The sequence below is a fragment of the Salvelinus alpinus genome, chromosome 3 (assembly GCF_045679555.1).
Source record: "Salvelinus alpinus chromosome 3, SLU_Salpinus.1, whole genome shotgun sequence".
Lineage (NCBI taxonomy): Eukaryota > Metazoa > Chordata > Actinopteri > Salmoniformes > Salmonidae > Salvelinus > Salvelinus alpinus.
In genome coordinates, this window is record NC_092088.1 from 62,577,363 (window position 1) to 62,601,212 (window position 23,850).

The following is a 23,850-nucleotide window of genomic DNA, read 5'->3' on the forward strand; positions in this document are numbered from 1 at the left end:
TGACGTGCTATACCTGATCATAGCAAGCTTACTCACACTAACCCACAGGTATAAACACTGAGTGTACTAAACATTAGGAACACCTGCTTTTTCCATGACAAAGATTGACCAGGTGAATCCAAATGAAAGGTATGATCCCTTATTGATGTCACCTGTTAAATCCACTTCAATCAGTGTAGATCAGGTATCCCCAAACTGGGGTAAGCGCGATGCAACCCCCAGGGGTATGCAGAATGCCGTCGGAGGTACCCAAAATAAAAATGTGATTCAAATAAATAAATAAATGTTTGGTTTGGTTTTTTGGGGGGGGTTTCTTCACATTTTCAAACAGTACATTTATATTTTCCAACGGGTTATACATTTGGGTGAGGTTTTTTTCTCACCTGAGTAGCCTCGTTTTACTGCCAAAAATAAAATTAAACCATCTAGTTTTCAGCAAAATAACAACACAATGTCAAATACAGATAGCCTAGTCAAATAATTAACATCCAATCACAGTAACCGTTACTCTCTCATGGGAATTCCACTAATGGTACGTATGTAGCCAAACATAGCTGTTGCTCATGTTGGTATCTGTGCTGATGGCGCTAAAGCCATGCCAGGGAGACATAGGGTAGTGGTAACATGCGTGCAAGCAGTTGCTCCTGACGCCACTTGGGTACACTGCAGCATCCACTGAGAGGCTCTTGCTGCCAAGGGAATGCCTGACAGCTTGAAAGACGATTTGGACACCACAGTGAAACTGGTTAACTTTGTTATAGCAAGGCCCCTGAAGTCTCATGTATTTTCTGCACTATGCAATGATATGGGCACCGACCATGTAACGCTTTTACAAATTACAGAAGTGCGATGGTTATCAAGGGGCAAAGTATTGACAATTTTTTTTTAATTGAGAGAGGAGCTTAAAGTTTTCTTTACTGACCATAATTTTCACTTGTCTGACTGCTTGCATGATGACGAGTTTCTCACACGACTGGCCTATCTGGGTGATGTTTTTTCTCGCCTGAATGATCTGAATCTAGATTTACAGGGACTCTCCGTAACTTTATTCAATGTGCGGGACAAAATTGAGGCTGTGATTAAGAAGTTGTAGCTCTTCTCTGTCTGCATTAACAAGGACAACACACAGGTCTTTCCATCATTGTATGATTTTTGTGTGGAAATGAACTCAAGCTAACAGACAATGTCACATGTGATATAGTCGAAGCACCTGAGTGAGTTGGGTGCACAAATACACAGGTAATTTCCCAAAACGGATGACACAAACAAATGGATTCGTTATCCCTTTCATGCCCTGCCTCCAGTCCACTTATCGATATCTGAACAAGTGAGCCTCATCGAAATTGCAACAAGCGGTTCTGTGAAAATTGAATTTAATCAGAAGCCACTGCCAGATTTCAAGATTGGGCTGCGCTCAGAGTATCCTGCCTTGGCAAATTGCGCTGTTAAGACACTGATGCCCTTTGCAACCATGTACCTATGTGAGAGTGGATTCTCGGCCCTCACTAGCATGAAAACTAAATACAGGCACAGACTGTGTGGAAAATTATTTAAGACTGAGTCTCTCTCCAATACAATCCAACATTGCAGAGTTATGTGTATCCTTTCATGCCTACCCTTCTCATTAACCTGTGGTGAGTTATTCACAATTTTCAATTAACAAATAAGGTTTTATATTTAAGATGGTTAAATAAAGAGCAAAATTATTGATTATTATTGTATTATTATTTGTGCCCTGGTCCAACAAGAACTCTTTGTGACTTCTGACGAGCCGGGTTGTGACAGAAACTCACACTCATTCTTATATTTAATAAATGTGTGTGGCAGGCTTACAATGATTACAAAAACAACATTTGAGATTGCGCTGACCCTGGTGCTAGAGGGGGTATGCAGCTGGAGGTTGAATGTTGAAGGGGTACGGGACTATAAAAAGTTTGGGAACCACTGGTGTAGATGAATCAGAGAAGACAGGTTAAAGAACGATTTTTAAGCTTTGAGACAATTGAGACATGGATTCTGTGTGTGCCATGGGCAAGACAAAATATTTAAGTGCCTTTGAACGGGGTGTGGTAGTAGGTGCCAGGCGTACCGGTTTGAGTGTGTCAAGAACTGCAACGCTGATGGGTTTTTCATGCTCAACCGTTTCCTGTGTGCATCAAGAATTGTCCAACACCCAAAGGAAATCCAGCCAACTTCACACAACTGTGGGAAGTATTGGAGTCAACATGGGCCAGCATCCCTGTGGCACGCTTTCGACACCTTATAAAGTCTATGTCTGACGAATTGAGGGTGTTCTGAGGGCAAAAGTGGGTGCAACTCAATATTAGGTAGGTGTTCCTAATGTTTTGTACACTCAGTGTGTATTACAGTGGTAAACATACTATTATCGGCAACCACATCCTTACCCCCGCTGTCTCCCCTCTTGCTCTCTTTCTCTCTTCCCTAAACGTTTGTGTGTGGATCAATGAACTTATTTCGGTCTCTATAGGAAATGGCATAAGACAACTGCATAGACATTCTTAATAAACCCATGTGATTTAACACACCCATGTGCACACACACACACACACACACACACACACACACACACACACACACACACACACACACACACACACACACACACACACACACACACACACACACACACACACACACACACACACACACACACACACACACACACACACACAGGGGTATCAGAGTTAGTGAAATTGAGACGAGAGGCCTAATTTTAGTAATTTGCTTTGCTTTTCCCTTGATTTTCCACTGTAGCCTATCAGACTACACATGTGTGTTTCATGTTTGGACATACTGTATGACTGGTTCTCTGCTTCTACACACAAAATCACTGTTCATTAAACTTAGCTGTTACTGTTGCCATTTACCTTTCACACACAGACACACACACACACACACACGCACACAAACACGAACACAGACACAGATGCACGCACGCACACACACAATCTAACTCCCCACCCCCAACACACACACACACAGTAATGAGAAAACACACACACGAACACACGTGCCACGCCTCAACACCAAAATATACAACTTCTCAAATTAAAACATTTTCTCCAGAGTAATTGCAGTGAAAACATCACTCAAGATCCTGCGCTATATATTCCCTCTTCAGCAAATAACTTCTGACAGGCTGCTTCTAAACAAGAGCTTCAGTCTAGACTAGGGCAAAAAACAGCACAGGCTGATCTATATATAGTGCATTCAGAAAGTATTCAGAACCCTTGACTTTTCCCACATTTTATTACGTTACACCTTATTCTAAAATGTATTAAATTGTTTTATTTCCCTCATCAATCTACACACAATAATACCATATAATGACAAAGCAAAAACAGGTTACATAAGTATTCAGACTCAGAACTTTGTTGAAGCACCTTTGGCAGCGATTACAGCCTTGAGTCATCTTGGGTATGACTCTACAAGCATGGCACACCTGTATTGGGGAGTTTCACCCATTCTTCTCTGCAGATCCTCTCAAGCTCTTTCAGGTTAGATGGGGAGACATATACACCTATTTTCAGCTCTCTCCAGAGGTTCGATCGGGTTCAAGTCCGGGCTCTGGCTGGGCCACTCAAGGACATCCGAAGCCACTCCTGCGTTGTTTTGGCTGTGTGCTTAGGATCGTTGTCCTGTTGAAAGGTGAACCTTCACCCCAGTCTGAGGTCCTGAGCACCTTGGAGCAGGTTTTCATCAAGGAGCTCTCTGTACTTTGCTCTGTTCATCTTTCCCTCGATCCTGACTAGTCTCCCAGTTGCTGCCGCTGAAAAACATCCCCACAGCATGATGCTGCCATGCTTCACATGGTGATGGTGATGGTGCCAGGTTTCCTCCAGACGTGACGCTTGGCATTCAGGCCAAAGAGTTCAATCTTGGTTTCATCAGACCTTTAGGTGCCTTTTGCCAAACTCCAATCGGGCTGTTATGTACCTTTTACTGAGGAGTAGCTTCCGTCTGGCCAATCTACCATAAAGGCCTGATTTGTGGCGTGCTGCAGAGATGGTTGTCCTTCTGGAAGGTTCTCCCATCTTCACAGAGGAACTCTGGAACTCTGTCAGTGACCATCGGGTTCTTGGTCACTTCCCTGACCAAGGCCCTTCTCTCCCGGTTGCTCAGTTTGGCCAGGCGGCCAGCTCTAGGAAGAGTCTTGGTGTTTCCAAACATCTTCCATTTAAGAATGATGGAAACAACTGTGTTCTTGGAGACCTTCAATGCTGCAGAAAGGTTTTTGTACAATTCCCCAGATCTGTGCCTCGACACAATCCTGTCTCGGAGCTCTAGAGACAATTCCTTCGACCTCATTGCTTGGTTTTTGCACTGACATACACTGTCAACTGTGGGACCTTATATAGACAGGTGTGTGTCTTTCCAAATCATGTCCTATTAATTGAATTTACCACAGGTGGACTACACTCAAGTTGTAGAAACATCTCAAGGATGATCAATGGAAACAAGATGCACCTAAGCTCAATTTCAAATCTCATAGCAAAGGGTCTGAATACTTATGTAAATAAGGTATTTCTGTTTTTTTTGTTTTAATGAATTAGCAAACAATTCTAAAAACCTGCTTTCGTCATTTTGGGGTGTTGTTATTATAATAATCAATTTTAGAATAAGGCTGTAACGTAACAAAGTGTGGAAAAAGTGAAGGGGGCGGAATACTTTCCGAATGCACTGTATGAACAAGCTGATTCTCTGCTCTACTGTAGCCTTCTACTCTACTTTAGTCCACTCTACTCTACTGTACTCTGGCTGTTGTATATAAGTAACTGCCTACACTAGCTGAAATTAATACATGTATTTTCAGTAATAATTCATTATATTGTAGCGACCTTAACCCAACACAGAGCTTTGTCGTGAAGAGGTTTGAATGTCTTGGTGTGAAATCCAAGGTGTTGGGCTGAAAGTCGAAAGGTCCAAGGTTCAAGTTCAGGTTGGGACTACCCTCTGCCTTTGCCACAATATCAATCACTCTCTCTCTATTTCTCCCCAGCATCTAAAGCCTGCCCTCCATGTGACAACGAACTGAAAGCTGACACCATTATGGAACATTACTGTGCCAGTGACTTTGGTAAGTACTACACACACACACAGACACACACACGCAGACACACACACGCAGACACACACACACAGACACACACACACACACACACACACACACACACACACACACACACACACACACACACACACACACACACACACACACACACACACACACACACACACACACACACACACACACACACACGCAAACACACACACACACAGAAGTGTGATGTGTGATGTGTGTAGTTGGGTCATTCCACCAATTCAGTGCCTTTTGAGAAGTGTAACTTGGTCGGAAAAAAAGTTTGATTTCGCCTAATTTTTACATTCTGTCAACATGTTAAACTTCATAAGAAAACACGTTTTCCCATCTCAAAATAATATAGTAAGTGCCTATTAAGTGCCAAATAAAGTAACAGGGTTGACAATTTCATCTTAATTCAGCCATAAATCCCCTTGTGACATGGGGAATGGAAGCTTGTTGTGTGCAAAAGGTGTCAAATTGCCAAAAATAGTAAAACCAGCTCACCTGCTTTTACACTATGATTTATTTCACTATTAGATGTTTCATGTTTCTTTTGAAAAAAATAAATTAAAAAAGGAATAGTTTCATCATATTATAACGAGAGTTCAGTAACAGGGTTGACCTTAAATGAGGGACAGACGTAAATGATTCACTAATCACATGAAATAAATCATGATCTTCAGAACATATAAAACATCTGATTTATTGAATTCTCCATGTTGTCTTTAATAAAGGGCAATTCATTTAATATAACAGGCCTTGAAATTCTATATTGGTGCAGAATCTTTTCATTTTAAAGGGACGCAAAAGTGGAACGACCCAGTTAACATGAATGGGTAATGGCATGACAGTTTTAGTTTGACAACTCAATACTGTAGATTGCCTTCTTACACACACACACACACGCACACGCACACGCACACGCACACGCACACGCACACACAAACACAAATCTCACTTCAGAGACGATGACAGTAATGAGAAACACATAGTATGAATAGTAAAAATAAATAAATAAAATCCACACATAAAACTGCATGTGTTCCTGCTGCTGAGGTAGTTCCTAGCTAAGACTTGTTTGCTACAACACCTTGCTGTTCAACTCTTCGTTCCGCAACACAAAATTCTAAAACTGGCTAGTTTAGCCTTCACTCGTCTCTCAGGCTTTTAGATGTTAACCAGATTTACTTTTCATTTGCTGCTATTGGGTAAAATGTGTCGACTGGAATATGAAGAAAAAAAGGTATTATGATGGTTGTTTTCTTTTTTAGCTTACCCAAATTCAGCAACGTAATCTCATGACTTACTTTTGGATTACTTTCCCCTTAAGAGGCATTAGAAGACAGATATACTCGCTCAGGTGGAATAAACTTAAAGGTGCAATGTGCAGAAATCGCTCTGCCATTTCCTGGTTGCTAAAATTGTAATTGTACATCAAAGTTTTGTTTATGTGACAAAACAAGTGTAGATAATCATTGTACCATCTAAACCGCTGTAAAATATATATTTTCAATAACCAAAAGTATTGTATTTTCAGCTGTTTGAAGCTGGTGTACAAAACCGAAAGTCAAAGAAGCAAAAACAAATTATGAACGGGAAGCTTATAAATAGCGCACATAGAACAGATATACCACTTCTTAGACTTACTTGAGAATGAGAATGACAGATCTATGACTCACATTCTATGTAAATTTGGTCGGGTCGGCCAAAAACGTACATATTGCAGCGTTAAACTTGAATTGAAAACAGGAAGGTGTACATACAGTACCAGTCAAAACTTTGGACACACCTACTCATTCCAGGGTTTTTCTTTATTTTTACTATTTTCTACATTGTAGAATAATAGTGAAGACATCAAAACTATGAAATAACACATATGGAATCATGTAGTAACCAAAAAAGTGGTAAACAAATCAAAATATATTTTAGATTCTTCAAAGTACCCACCCTTTGCCTTGATGACAGCTTTGCACACTCGTGGCATTCTCTCAACCAGCTTCATGAGGTAGTCACCTGGAATGCATTTCAATTAACAGGTGTGCCTTGATAAAAGTTAATTTGTGGAACTTCTTTCCTTCTTAATGAGTTTGAGCCAATACATTGTGTTGTGACAAAGTGGGGGGAATACAGAAGATAGAACTCCCTATTTGGTAAAAGACCAAGTCCAAGAACAGCTCAAATAAGCAAGGAGAAACAACAGTACATCATTACTTTAAGACATGAAGGTCAGTCAATCTGGAAAATTTCAAGAACTTTGAACGTTTCTTCAAGTGCAGTCACAAAAACCATGAAGCGCTACGATGAAACTGGCTCTCATGAGGACCGCCACAGGACAGGAAGACCCAGAGTTACCTCTGCTGCAGAGGATACGTTTATTAGAGTTACCAGCCTCAGAAATTGCAGCCCAAATAAATGCTTCACAGAGTTCAAGTAACAGACATATCTCAACATCAACTGTTCAGAGGAGACTGCATGAATCAGGCCTTCATGGTCGAATTGCTGCAAAGAAACCATGACTAAAGGACACCAATAACAAGAAGAGACTTGCTTGGGCCAAGAAACACAAGCAATGGACATTAGACCAGTGGAAATCTATCCTTTGGTCTGATGAGTCTAAATTTGATATTTTTGGTTCCAACCGCCATGTCTTTGTGACGCAGAGTAGGTGAACGGATGATCTCTGCATGTGTGGTCCCCACAGTGAAGCATGGAGGAGGAGGTGTGATGGTGTGGGGGTGCTTTCCTGGTGACACTGTCAATGAGTTTTTCAGAATTCAAGGCACACTTAACCAGCATGGCTACCACAGCATTCTGCAGTGATACGTCAACCCATCTGGTTTGCGCTTACTGGGACTATCATTTGTGTTTCAACAGGACAATGACCCAACACGCCTCCAGGCTGTGTAAGGGCTATTTTACCTAGAAGGAGAGGTATGGAGTGCTTCATCAGATGATCTGGCCTCCACAATCACCCGACCTCAACCCAATTGAGATGGTTTGGGATGAGTTGGACTGCAGAGTGAAGGAAAAGCAGCCAACACGTGCTCAGCATATGTGGGAACTCCTTCAAGACTGTTGGAAAAGCATTCCAGGTGAATCTGGTTGAGAGAATGCCAAGAGTGTGCAAAGATGTCATCATGGCGAGGGTGGCTACTTTGAAGAATCTAAAATTTAAAATAACACTTTTTTCATTATTCCATAATTCCATATGTGTTATTTCAAAGTTTTGATGTTATCACAATTATTCTACAATGTAGAAAACAGTAACAAATAATGAAAAACCCTTGAATGAGTAGGTGTGTGCAAACCTTTGACTGGTACTGTACATGTAATCAGATCCTCCCCAACGCTGATTACAAATAGGAAATCTAGTCAGTAGGTTGTGTTCGAGTTCAGTTTAACTGCATTTTGAAACAATTTAATCTACTCATTTTGATCCATTTCATATTTTAAATGGTACATTTCAGGCAATGTCCTGATAGTAACGTCCATACAACATTGAGGTAATGCATGGCTGCGGGAAGATGTTTTGGTTTGGGGGTACTGTTGAACAAAATAAAATAAAAATACACTACCGTTCAAAAGTTTGGGGTCACTTAGAAATGTCCTTGTTTTCCATGAAACGATATATGAAATTAGTTGCAAAATGAATAGGAAATATAGTCAAGACGTTGACAAGGTTATAAATAATGATTTTTAATTGCAATAATAATTGTGTTTTTGCTTTCGTCAAAGAATCCTCCATTTGCAGGAATTACTGCCTTGCAGACCTTTTGGCATTCTAGTTGTCAATTTGTTGAGGTAATCTGAAGAGATTTCACCCCATGCTTCCTAAAGCACCTCCCACGCTTCCTGAAGCACCTCCCACAAATTGGATTGGCTTGATGTTCTTACGTACCATACGGTAAAGCTGCTCCCACAACAGCTCAATAGGGTGATCCGGTGACTGTCCTGGCCACTCCATTATAGACAGAATACCAGCTGACTGCTTCTTCCCTAAATAGATCTTGCATAGTTTGAAGCTGTGCTTTGGGTCATTGTTCTGTTGTAGGAGGAAATTGGCTCCAATTTACCGCCGTCCACAGGGTATGGCATGGCGTTGCATAATAGAGTGATAGCCTTCCTTCTTTATGATCCCTTTTACCCTGTACAAATCTCCCACTTTACCACCACCAAAGCACCCCCAGACCATCACATTGCCTCCACCATGCTTGACAGATGGCGTCAAGCACTCCTCCAGCATCTTTTCAATTTTTCTGCGTATCGCGAATGTTCTTCTTTGTGATTCGAACACCTCAAACTTAGATTAGTTTGTCCATAACACTTTTTTCCAGTCTTCCTCTGTCCAGTGTCTGTGTTATTTTGCCCATCTTAATCTTTTATTTTTATAGGCCTGTCTGAGATAGGGCTTTTTCATTGCAACTATGCCTAGAAGGCCAGCATCCCGGAGTCGCCTCTTCACTGTTGACGTTGAGACTGGTATTATGCGGGTACTATTTAATCAAGCTGCCAGTTGAGGTCTTGTGAGGCATCTGTTTCTCAAACTAGACACTCTAATGTACTTGTCCTCTTGCTCAGTTGTGCATCGGGGCCACTCCTCTTTCTATTCTGGTTAGAGCCAGTTTGCGCTGTTCTGTGAAGGGAGGAGTACACAGCGTTGTAGGAGATCTTCAGTTTCTTGACAATTTCTCGCATGGAATAGCCTTAATTTCTCAGAACAATAAAAGACTGACGAGTTTCAGAAGAAAGGTCTTTGTTTCTGACCATTTTGAGCCTGTAATCGAATCCACAAATGCTGATGCTCCAGATACTCAACTAGTCTAAAGAAGGCCAGTTTTATTGCTTCTTTAATCAGGACAACAGTTTTCAGCTGTGCAAACATAATTGCAAAAGGGTTTTCTAATGATCAATTAGCCTTTTAAAATGATAAACTTGGATTAGCTAACACAACGTGCCATTGGAACACAGGAGTGATGGTTGCTGATAATAGGCCTCTGTACACCTATGTAGATATTCCATAGAAAATCATCAGTTTCCAGCTACAATAGTCATTTACAATTTTAACAATGTCTACACTGTATTTCTGATCAATTTGATGTTATTTTAAAAGACAAAAAATTTGCTTTTCTTCCAAAAACAAGGACATTTCTAAGTGACCCAAAACTTTTGAAGGGTAGTGTATATTTATAAAAAAAATACATATATTATAATTTTTTATTTTTTTTCAGGGGGTGCTGCAGCAACCTCAGCACCCCTACCTCCCGCAGCCATGAGGTAACATCCCTATCTTGTTCCCTGGATGGAATAGTCTCAGCAGGAAACATTGGGTCAACATCAGATCGCTCAAGATTGTCTGTCCATGTCCTGAGGATGTCGAGAAATGCCTTCAAAACCGTCCACTAGGGGCAACAGTGAGCGCTATTACCAAATCAAATCAAATCAAATCAAATCAAATTTTATTAGTCACATACACATGGTTAGCAGATGTTAATGCGAGTGTAGCGAAATGCTTGTGCTTCTAGTTCCAACAATGCAGTAATAACGACAAGTAATCTAACCTAACAATTCCACAACTACTACCTTATACACACAAGTGTAAAGGGATAAAGAATATGTACATAAAGATATATGAATGAGTGATGGTACAGAACGGCATAGGCAAGATGCAGTAGATGGTATAGAGTACGGTATATACATATGAGATGAGTACTGTAGGGTATGTAAACATAAAGTGGCATAGTTTAAAGTGGCTAGTGGTACATGTATTACATAAAGATGGTAAGATGCAGTAGATGATATAGAGTACAGTATATACATATACATATGAGATGGGTAATGTAGGGTATGTAAACATTATATTAAGTGGCATTGTTTAAAGTGGCTAGTGGTACATTTTTACATAATTTCCATCAATTCCCATTTTTAAAGTGGCTGGAGTTGAGTCAGTATGTTGGCAGCGGCCGCTAAATGTTAGTGGTGGCTGTTTAACAGTCTGATGGCCTTGAGATAGAAGCTGTTTTTCAGTCTCTCGGTCCCTGCTTTGATGCACCTGTACTGACCTCGCCTTCTGGATGATAGCGGGGTGAACAGGCAGTGGCTTGGGTGGTTGTTGTCCTTGATGATCTTTATGGCCTTCCTGTGACATCGGGTGGTGTAGGTGTCCTGGAGGGCAGGTAGTTTGCCCCCGGTGATGCGTTCTGCAGACCTCACTACCCTCTGGAGAGCCTTACGGTTGTGGGCGGAGCAGTTGCCGTACCAGGCGGTGATACAGCCCGACAGGATGCTCTCGATTGTGCATCTGTAGAAGTTTGTGAGTGCTTTTGGTGACAAGCCGAATTTCTTCAGCCTCCTGAGGTTGAAGAGGCGCTGCTGCGCCTTCTTCACAACGCTGTCTGTGTGGGTGGACCAATTCAGTTTGTCCGTGATGTGTACACCGAGGAACTTAAAACTTTCCACCTTCTCCACTACTGACCCGTCGATGTGGATAGGGGGGTGCTCCCTCTGCTGTTTCCTGAAGTCCACAATCATCTCCTTTGTTTTGTTGACGTTGAGTGTGAGGTTATTTTCCTGACACCACAATCCGAGGGCCCTCACCTCCTCCCTGTAGGCCGTCTCGTCGTTGTTGGTAATCAAGCCTACCACTGTAGTGTCATCCGCAAACTTGATGATTGAGTTGGAGGCGTGCATGGCCACGCAGTCGTGGGTGAACAGGGAGTACAGGAGAGGGCTCAGAACGCACCCTTGTGGGGCCCCAGTGTTGAGGATCAGCGGGGTGGAGATGTTGTTACCTACCCTCACCACCTGGGGGCGGCCCGTCAGGAAGTCCAGGACCCAGTTGCACAGGGCGGGGTCGAGACCCAGGGTCTCGAGCTTGATGACGAGTTTGGAGGGTACTATGGCGTTAAATGCTGAGCTGTAATCGATGAACAGCATTCTCACATAGGTATTCCTCTTGTCCAGATGGGTTAGGGCAGTGTGCAGTGTGGTTGCGATTGCGTCGTCTGTGGACCTATTGGGTCGGTAAGCAAATTGGAGTGGGTCTAGGGTGTCCGGTAGGGTGGAGGTGATATGGTCCTTGACTAGTCTCTCAAAGCACTTCATGATGACGGAAGTGAGTGCTACGGGGCGGTAGTCGTTTAGGGGCGGTAGCCTATTTTACCATCAAGTAGGCTTAGATTTTGCTAGGTGCTGTGGACAGGAGTGTTGTAATCCCATGACTCCAGATCCATATTTTTAACCCAATCTCAAAATGTAACAGTTTAATTGCTTTTGTTTTAACACTATCCAAAAAGTTTAACCCATAACCTAACCATTCGGAATGATGCGGAGCAGGAGGAGCAACCCAGGGTGTCAAAACATTTACAAATTTGACGTTTGGAGAAACAGAAAAATGTGAAGTCAAATTTGTAAAACCGTGAGATCTTGTTGGGGTGAAACCTTAGCCAAGTCTTTTAGCTTGTCCCTACAAGACTAACTCTCAAAAACGTCTATGTTGAACTATCCCTAGATCATTGCCAAAGTCTTTAGAGTTGATATTGTTCTGGACTGGATACTGTGTGTAGAAATCATGTTGTGTTTGTGTGTTAGTTTTGAGAAAAGCCACACACGCTGTGTAAAACTATTCACTGAATGATTTTGATAATCATGGTCATTGCCCAAGCTGTCCAGATCTCTAGTGGCAATCAATCATTGTTAAAAACAAGCAACTAAAGCAAAGATATTCTACGTCTTTCAGGTTTTTGTACATGAGATCACAGAGTACACTATTACCTATTTTATGTGTTTCAAAACAAGTTAAAGACTCATCCCAAAATGTAAGACATTAACCAAAATATTATTGCTGTCCATTACTCACAAGTTCATATGATACCAGCCATACCTTTAATTAATGAGAAGGTACTTCTGGTTGAAGCATAGCGGAACAGTGTCATCAATACAATTCCAAGAGAAACACAAAAAAGTGAATGTGTCCAAAATAGATCCCTATTCCCTACATAGTGCATAGAGCCTTATAAACCCTAGTCAAAACCAGTGCACTGTACTAGCATTGCACTAGCCATATGTCGCGGGTCACTACTTTAAAAAAAGGCAGAAATGCCTTCTGGAATGTGAACTTTCATGTGCCTTAATAACAGACTTGTATGCCATCTGTAAATGCGAATGAAAATGTTAAATTACGAGCCTACTGTAGTTGGTTTAGCCACAGAAAAAGACAGCAATCTTCCCACTAGCCATGATTGGCTGAGATAATGAGTGGGCTGAACATGCCGAGAGATGAGTTTGGATTGGTCTGCCTTATAGCACGCTTCTGTGTACTTGAGCAGGTGAGTATGTGTAAGTAATCCTGTCTAACGCAGCTTTTTTATCTATCACATAGTATAACAGCATAAGTGTTGCTCACCACCTGCTGGAGGACCGAGTTTTGAAATCAGTGGAATTAGAGTATGATAGCTAAGTAGATGGAGAACACACCTTTCTCCGGATTCCATCTTCAAACTAAGGGCAACCATGGCATCCATGACAGGGAGAAGCGTCCATCTATGATGTATATGGGTAATATAGTCTAGAAAGCTATGCAAGTAACCATTTCAATAGAATGTCACTGCGACAACTGTTGATTCGCTTTGGCTATCTACTCCGATTTCAGAGCACGGGTAAGATAGTCTATCTAGCTACATTTTCAGATATTACACGTTTCTAATTTTGACAAAAGGTCGTTTTCATTTCAAGTTAATGTACTGTTAGCTATCTAGCTAACATTAGCTGTCTGGCTCGCTAGCTAATGTTACATGTATGATCTTATTATTTGTATCTCAGAACCATATGCTTTGCTAGTTATAGCCTAATGTTAGCTAGCTAACATTGAACCTGGTTGGTTAGCTACCTGCAGATTTATGCAGGGTAGTAACGTCATGAGTTGGGATTATGGTTAATTGTTTACCTAGCTAGCTAGCTACATGTCTTAACAAAAGACTCCACTACGCAGGTAACCATTTCAATATAATGTCACTGCGACAACTGTTGATCGATGTACCTGTTAAATTCGCTCTGGCTATCTACGCCAATGTCAGAGCACTCAGCCTCAGGCAGACCGGCATTAGTTGTAAAAACACTGCCCCTCTGTGTCATTCAAACATACTTTTTATTATGTTTATTTGTACTTTTTAACAACTTTTATCTTTAATAATCATTCTATATCCCGCACAGCAACTCCACTCCCACTTGTCTCCTATTACACATCCCAACCCTCAGCTTCCCTCAGCCCATCCCATCTATCTCTGCTGGCCACCCACTTCGGGTTTCTACGCAACACATATCTTTGAACTATGCTGTGATGTTTAACGTACAATTTCAATCTATCTAATTGAATAGAATCCACAGATTGCGAGTTGAAGATAAATACTTTTATTAAGAGTATTAGTATATTAGTAATTGACTGACCGGTCTCTCCAGATCTCCAAACAGTTCTATTTCTAGGGTCAATTTTAGATCAATGCTATGCAGGGCAATACAAAAATAAATGGTCTATTGATTCTGTATCCTCACAACAAAATCTGCAGAGCTTCGATGATTTTATGCCCCAAATATTCAACATTTTGTTGGTGGCAAGAATTTTATATAATAATTTTAGCTGAAAAGTCTTGAATCTTGCGTTGTCTTATATATCAACTCATACCATGGAATCGGTACATCAAAAATCTCTTCCCAACTATTTTGCAATCTGTATGGCACAGTGGTGAACATCCTGGTCCTCAAATGAAACTGGTATACTTTCCTATTTATGCTATTTGTATTCCTCTGCCAGTTTTGATCCTTTATATTGGGCAGACAGACCAGTTCCCTACCTCCTCTCGCTGCCACCTGCCTCCTCCATTTTTGGGGTAATGCTGTAATCAATTGGTTGTACTCTTGGATTGAGCAGACCTTCCCATATAATTCTGATAATTCCATGAAAGACATAATTTACAATATAAATTAAGAACAAAATACCCTTTTCAAACATCTTTCCCACAAATACAGGTATTTTATCAACAAGCACATTTGAGTTCAGCCATAATATTTGTTCTTTCTTTTCAGGATGATGAAGTTGAAATTGTAGCCAGCTCTGCAATGCTTGTTTGAAAAAGAGAGATACTTTGAAAAGGGTATCATTTTCAATTATTCGAAATTGTGACATGGCAATCTGCACAAAGGCAAATAGGCCATTTTTAAACAATGGATGAGTTTTTCTTAGTAATCTACTTGAGAACCATTTAGGGTTAAAAAAAACTTTGAATAAGTGAAGCTTTTAGAGAGAGGTTTAGTGCTTTTATATTTAATAATCTCAACCCACCCAGTTCATATTCATTATACACTGCAAAAATAAATAAAGGGAACACTAAAATAACACATCCTAGATCTGAATGAATGAAACATTCTTATTAAATACTTTTTTCTTTACATAGTTGAATGTGCTGACAACAAAATCACACAAAAATTATCAATGGAAATCAAATTTATCAACCCATGGAGGTCTGGATTTGGAGTCACACTCAAAATTAAAGTGGAAAACCACACTACAGGCTGATCCAACTTTGATGTAATGTCCTTAAAACAAGTCAAAATGAGGCTCAGTAGTGTGTGTGGCCTCCACGTGCCTGTATGACCTCCCTACAATGCCTGGGCATGCTCCTGATGAGGTGGCGGATGGTCTCCTGAGGGATCTCCTCCCAGACCTGGACTAAAGCATCCGCCAACTCCTGGACAGTCTGTGGTGCAACGTGGCGTTGGTGGATGGAGCGAGACATGTTGTCCCAGATGTGCTCAATTGGATTCAGGTCTGGGGAACGGGCGGGCCAGTCCATAGCATCAATGCCTTCCTCTTGCAGGAACTGCTGACACACTCCAGCCACATGAGGTCTAGCATTGTCTTGCATTAGGAGGAACCCAGGGCCAACTGCACCAGCATATGGTCTCACAAGGGGTCTGTGGATCTCATCTCGGTACCTAATGGCAGTCAGGCTACCTCTGGCGAGCACATGGAGGGCTGTGCGGCCCCCCAAAGAAATGCCACCCCACACCATGACTGACCCACCGCCAAACCGGTCATGCTGGAGGATGTTGCAGGCAGCAGAACGTTCTCCACGGCATCTCCAGACTCTGTCACGTCTGTCACATGTGCGTGTGAACCTGCTTTCATCTGTGAAGAGCACAGGGCGCCAGTGGCGAATTTGCCAATCTTGGTGTTCTCTGGCAAATGCCAAACGTCCTGCACGGTGTTGGGCTGTAAGCACAACCCCCACCTGTGGACGTCGGGCCCTCATACCACCCTCATGGAGTTTGTTTCTGGCCGTTTGAGCAGACACATGCACATTTGTAGCCTGCTGGAGGTCATTTTGCAGGGCTCTGGCAGTGCTCCTCCTTGCACAAAGGCGGAGGTAGTGGTCCTGCTGCTGGGTTGTTGCCCTCCTACGGCCTCCTCCACGTCTCCTGATGTACTGGCCTGTCTCCTGGTAGCGCCTCCTTGCTCTGGACACTACGCTGACAGACACAGCAAACCTTCTTGCCACAGCTCGCATTGATGTGCCATCCTGGATGAGCTGCACTACCTGAGCCACTTGTGTGGGTTGTAGACTCCGTCTCATGCTACCACTAGAGTGAAAGCACCGCCAGCATTCAAAAGGGACCAAAACATCAGCCAGGAAGCATAGGAACTGAGAAGTGGTCTGTGGTCACCACCTGCAGAACCACTCCTTTATTGGGGGTGTCTTGCTAATTGCCTATAATTTCCACCTTTTGTCTATTCCATTTGCACAACAGCATGTGAAATTTATTGTCAATCAGTGTTGCTTCCTAAGTGGACAGTTTGATTTCACAGAAGTGTGATTGACTTGGAGTTACATTGTGTTGTTTAAGTGTTCCCTTTATTTTTTTGAGCAGTGTATACAGTGGGGAGAACAAGTATTTGATACACTGACAATTTTGCAGGTTTTCCTACTTACAAAGCATGTAGAGGTCTGTAATTTTTATCATAGGTACACTTCAACTGTGAGAGAAGGAATCTAAAACAAAAATCCAGAAAATCACATTGTATGATTTTTAAGTAATTAATTTGCATTTTATTGCATGACATAAGTATTTGATACATCAGAAAAGCAGAACTGAATATTTGGTACAGAAACCTTAGTTTGCAATTACAGAGATCATACGTTTCCTGTAGTTCTTGACCAGGTTTGCACACACTGCAGCAGGGATTTTGGCCCACTCCTCCATACAGACCTTCTCCAGATCCTTCAGGTTTCGGGGCTGTCGCTGGGCAATACGGACTTTCGGCTCCCTCCAAAGATTTTCTATTGGGTTCAGGTCTGGAGACTGGCTAGGCCACTCCAGGACCTTGAGATGCTTCTTACGGAGCCACTCCTTAGTTGCCCTGGCTGTGTGTTTCGGGTCGTTGTCATGCTGGAAGACCCAGCCACGACCCATCTTCAATGCTCTTACTGAGGGAAGGAGGTTGTTGGTCAAGATCTCGCGATACATGGCCCCATCCATCCTCCCCTCAATACGGTGCAGTCGTCCTGTCCCCTTTGCAGAAAAGCATCCCCAAAGAATGATGTTTCCACCTCCATGCTTCACGGTTGGGAGGATGTTCTTGGGGTTGTACTCATCTTTCTATTCCTCCAAACACGGCGAGTGGAGTTTAGAGCAAAGAGCTCTATTTTTGTCTCATCAGACCACATGACCTTCTCCCATTCCTCCTCTGGATCATCCAGATGGTCATTGGCAAACTTCAGACGGGCCTGGACATGCGCTGGCTTGAGCAGGGGGACCTTGCGTGCGCTGCAGGATTTTAATCCATGACGGCGTAGTGTGTTACTAATGGTTTTCTTTGAGACTGTGGTCCCAGCTCTCTTCAGGTCATTGACCAGGTCCTGCCGTGTAGTTCTGGGCTGATCCCTCACATTCCTCATGATCATTGATGCCCCACGAGGTGAGATCTTGCATGGAGCCCCAGACCGAGGGTGATTGACCGTCATCTTGAACTTCTTCCATTTTCTAATAATTGTGCCAACAGTTGTTGCCTTCTCACCAAGCTGCTTGGCTATTGTCCTGTAGCCCATCCCAGCCTTGTACAGGTCTACAATTTATCCCTGATGTCCTTACACAGCTCTCTGGTCTTGGCCATTGTGGAGAGGTTGGAGTCTGTTTGATTGAGTGTGTGGACAGGTGTCTTTTATACAGGTAACGAGTTCAAACAGATGCAGTTAATACAGGTAATGAGTAGAGAACAGGAGGGCTTCTTAAAGAAAAACTAACAGGTCTGTGAGAGCCGGAATTCTTACTGGTTGGTAGGTGATCAAATACTTATGTCATGCAATAAAATGCAAATTAATTACTTAAAAATCATACAATGTGATTTTCTGGATTTTTGTTTTAGATTCCGTCTCTCACAGTTGAAGTGTACCTATGATAAAAATGACAGACCTCTACATGCTTTGTAAGTAGGAAAACCTGCAAAATCGGCAGTGTATCAAATACTTGTTCTCCCCACTGTATATAGGCACATTTTATTTTGTCTGGTTTACCATCCCAGATAAAGCTAAATAAACTGAGCTATGACTAAGGAGTTAATCAGGGCAATATTTCCGTAAATAGACAGTTATTTATTTCTCCATGTTTGCAGGATCTTGTCTATTTTTACAAGTTTCCTATTGAAATTCATTGTGGAGAGCTTATTTATATATTTTGTGATATGAATACCAAGTATGTCTACTTCACCATCAGCCCATGTTATACAGTAGGTAAACTGCAGGGTAAAGTAAAAGTTGTATTTTTTTAAGAATCAATTTGTAAAATTGTACACATATCATAATTAGGTTTTAGTCCAGAGAGTACAGAACAGTTATCTAGATCTTCAATGAGACATTGCAGGGATCTAGCTTGTGGACTTAATATAAAACTTGAGTCATCGGCATACATGGACACCTTTGTTTTTAAGCCTTGGATTTCTAATCCTCTAATGTTGTTATTGGATCTGATTTTAATAACTAGCATTTCGATGGCCATAACGAATAGATATGGTGACAGCGGACACCCTTGTTTAACTCCTCTTGACAATTCAAAACTCTCTGAGAAGTAGCCGTTATATACTATTTAACACCCGGGGTTGTAATACATTATTTTTATCAATTTTATAAGAGAATTACCGAAATTGAAAAAAAATCTGGCATTTATAAATAAAATCCAGTCTTACTTTATAAAATGCCTATTCAAAATCCGCTATAAATACCAGGCCTGGCTTCTTAGATGTTTCATGATGTGCTATTATTTCTAGTAGTGTTGTATATTATCTCCAATGTATTGTCCATGTAAAAAACCTGTCTGATCAGGATGAACAATACCTGGTAAAACCCTTTTAATTCTGAGTGCTATGCATTTCGCGAGTATTTTTCCATCACAACATTGAAGTGTAAGGGGCCGCCAGTTTTTTAGATAGACTGTGTCTTTATATTTGCCATCTGGGTCTTGTTTTAATAATAATCAGACCTTCCTGCTGAGTACCGGACAGACTACCATTTCTATAGGAGTAGTTAAAACAATCTAACAATGGAGCTTTTAGTATATCAAAAAAGGCTTGATATACCTCTACCGGTATCCTTCCAGACTGAAAGGATTTAATAGCCTCAAAAAGTTATTCCTCTGTAATTTGGCCTTCACACTGATCTTTCTGTACATGTAATTATTTTTTTTTTTAAATTATGTTATTTGGAAAGAATTCCTTACCGTAATCTTCATTCAGTGGGAGAGGATGTGTAACGGCGGGTGAGTGGAATGAATGAGGAGTCAACTGCAGAGAGCGAAATGTACGGGAAAACGCTTTAATGTCCTTCGAAAACGTAACAGGTCCAAACATGGGTGAATGCCCAAAACACTGGCGCTACACAAACCCCAAACCTTGTTACAAACACTGGACAGCGAAAAAAACAAAAAACAGACACGCAACATCACCACACGTAACAACTAATAAGCCCGCACTAACACTAGCGGGCAAAACGAACCTAAATAGTACCATCCCAAAACCCCAACAAGAAACAGGTGAAAACAATTAGACAGACATAAACGAAAAGGAAAAAGGGATCGGTGGCAGCTAGTAGACCGGCGACGACGACCGCCGAGCACCGCCCGAACAGGAAGGGGAGCCACCTTCGGTAGTATTCGTGACAGGATGAGACGGAAAAGAGAATGTCTGCCAAAAATTATTAGCTTCCTCTTTTAAAATATAATTTGGAGAATCATAGATGACTCCTTCTTCAGTAACGAGTTTCTGCAAATTATTTTTGTTAGCGTTCCTGTGTTGGAGATTCAGGAATAATTTTGTGCATTTTTCTCCATATTCCATCCAGGTTGCTTTATTTTTGTAATAGATTACATTAGATTCTTGAATAAGTTCCTCAAGTTCTTTTTGTTTTTCCTCTAACTTATTTTGTGTCTATGTAACATCGTTTTTTTTGCTATCTACCTGTACTATTAGTTCATGGATTTCCCTTGTAGGTCTGGTCTCTTTAGCCAGAAACTGCTTTTTTATTATTGATGAATATTGAAGTGAATGACCCCTGAAGGTACATTTAAAGGTATCCCAAACAATAAGGGGATTTGCTGAACCTATATTATACTGGAAAAATTCAGTTATAAATTATTTTGTCTTAGTTAAAAATAAGTTGTCCTCCAGTAAACTTTGATTAAATTTCCAATATCCCCGTCCACGTGGAAAATCTACAAGAGTTATGTGAATGCCAATTAGATGATGATCCGATCACATTCTGTCCCCTATTATAACTTTTTTCACCTTTGATGCAAGCGAGAAAGAGACAAGAAAGTAGTCAAGACGACTAGCTTGATTAAGTCTCCTCCATGTACAGTATATCTCACTAGGTCGGGGTTTTTTAGTCTCCAAATATCCACTATTTCTAATGTGTCCATAATATTTGGGATTTCCTTAAGGGCACGGTGATGATAGTTTGTAGAGTGATTACCTTTACGGTCCATTGAGGAACTTAACACTGTGTTATAATGATTTGATCATTTGTTGCCTGTAAGTTCAGTAAATTGGTATAATTGTTTTAGAAGAAGTATGGATCATTCTGATTTGGACCATATAGATTAATGAGCCAGATCTCTTTTGATATTTGAGTTTCCTGTGAACAGTATATGTTATATTACTTTTCTTTAAGCCATGTAAAGACTGATCATCTTTTTTATAATCTGCTGAACCGTTACAATTATAAATGGCTATACTTATTTCACCCCTTACCATAACTAGATACTATTCTCAGTCTAAATTGACCATAATTAATGCTTGTAAAGTTACTGCCATCAGAGGTATTATATGACGGTCAAAACTAGAGCTTTCAAATGTCTGATATTTAGAATTCAAGAAATAGGTTCTAGCAATATTTGTTTTATTCCCTTGCCTGTTTGCCTGTGAGCCAATGCCACAGATGTTAGAAAATTGAGACTTGATATTATGTGTGTAGTAAATCTGAGTAGGTTGATGTGTATGATATTGGATGTGATTTAGTGAGAGTGTGTACGATGTCTGTATAAGAGTAAGATTATAATGTGTGATGTCCAAATAAATAATAACTCCACCAATTTGCATGGTTGAGTGTCTATGTGTGTAACATGTAGTGCGTATAGCCTTAATATTCATGATGATAATTGTAATCCATATCGTATCACCGTCATAGTTGCATCATAATTACCTTTAACATCATTGAAAAACACATCCCAGCATTTCCATAGCAATTGACGTTTCACATGATCATGAAAGAGACCTTGCATTACTCTAGAGACGGCTTCACTATAGTACAAATGTATTCCGTACAATATGTTATTATTCCCCAATACCCCTATTCTGATATCTTCCCCTTGCTTGTTGTAAACATATATAAACTTGTAGACAAATACATAAAAAAAGATAGACAACAATAAACACATTCAAATATAAAACAGTTCTCGACAATAGAGAGAGGGAGAGAAGAGAAGAGAAAAGAGAGAGAGTGAGAGAAGACAGCGAGATCAGGTGTGTATGTGTACTGTATGTATAAGTCCGTATGTGTAAGCGAGCATGCAATTGAGTACTTGTGTGTTCATATCCACTTCATGATGTTCAGATATTTTTACAGTTCCCATACTTTCCTTTGTCTTTGTACCGGCTACAGCCTCTTATGACGTTTGTTTATCTCCCTTGGAAAGTGGTCATTGAGACTAAACATTTGGTCCCTTTAGCTCCCTTCCCCTGCTTTTGATCAGCTCCTTTTGTTGGTAGTATTCAAATTTTGCGATGATCGGTCGGGGACCCTTGGTCTTGTCGCTCTGAGCTCCAAGTCTGTGTACTCAGTGGAAAGCCACCTTGTTTACAGTCTCTGGAGGAAGTTTCAAGATGGATTGCATGAATTCTCTGATCGCGAAGTCTGGATTATTGGATGCGTCCTCAGGAATCCCCGAAAAAAATGGATTTTCGCGCATGCTACGACTTTGTATGTCTAGTAGCGACTCCTTCATCACCCTGTTTTCCCTGAGTAGACAATCCATTTTGAAATCGTGGATTTTTACCTTGGCTGTGAGTGCCTTGTTTTCTCCTTGGAGCGTGAGAATTTCACTCTGGCTGAACTCCAAACTCCCCCTCAGCCCTGCTACCTCCTCACATAACTTTTCCAGTATTGCATGGATTCCAGCCAGAGCACTAGCCTCTACTTCAATGGTAAGTAAATCGTCCGTGTCTGTAGACACCGTCTTTCTTTTCTTTGGCGGGTTGAAGTTCTTTTGTGAGGTAGTCTTTCCATGATGGAGTATGTTGTTCTTCCATAATGTAAAGCTGTTGGTACTCATCGATTTCCCTCAGGATCTCCTTAGTATCCCGGTTGGCTCTTTACTGCAACCAGTTGTTCTACGAAAAGATAACAATGAGTCTTTCCCATGACGATGACAGGTGTCCGTAGTACAGCCAGCGAGCACTCGCGGAATCCACAGGGGGGGAAAAAATGGAACAGAAATGTGCAGTCCCAGCTGTAAAGGCTATCCACGTCGTGAAATCCTTAGCAACAAAACTTTAGTTCTGTTTAAAATCGATTTAATGAAAAAAATAATTATATTAACAACAAACCGAGTGTAGACAGTACAGTGTTCTATTGTGCGCTCTGATGACGTATCTGATGACGAACAAAGCATTGCCAGCAGCACAGTTGTAGTCACCAACGCTCTGGATAACATAAAAACAGCCAGTCCAGCTCTGCTAGGGTGAGTAAAATGAGTGAGCTGCAAGCTAGCCAACCTTAGCCTGTTAACTTGGGTGCTTGACTGCTGTTGTTAGGACAGAACGGATCAACCCTTAAAGAGATGGGTGGGGCTACAGCTTAAGAGGGTGTGAACAATGCGGAATGGGTGTAGGCAAGGAAGAGCTCTCCAGTGGGTACAAAAAGATTCAAAGGCAATTATCTCAAAAGTGAGGTTACAAGCTTATCAACTTTCAAAGCAGAATTACTTCCCATTGTTTCTCAAATGTAATGTATGATATACCATTTTGTAGTTCTGTGTCTCTGCTTTTATCCAATGTAAAAAACACAATTTCAAATGTTGCTATATAAGACCGAATCAAGGCGGTCTGTCACATATAGGGAATAGGATGCAATTTGGGACACATCCAATGTCTTAATTCACTTTCCCATTTAGAGTAGCAGCCAACACTGCTGTCCTATTCTTTGTCATCT

General features: G+C 41.2%; 1 protein-coding gene across 1 annotated transcript in view; it reads left to right on the forward strand.

Annotated features, from left to right (window-relative positions):
- LOC139571090 (secreted frizzled-related protein 5-like) overlaps nt 1-23,850 on the forward strand; it is a 43,451-nt gene that overhangs the window by 12,739 nt on the left and 6,862 nt on the right. Inside the window, exon 2 of the mRNA XM_071393626.1 lies at nt 5,021-5,098. Coding sequence (XP_071249727.1) covers nt 5,021-5,098 — 78 coding nt within the window. The remainder of the gene's footprint in view (nt 1-5,020; nt 5,099-23,850) is intronic.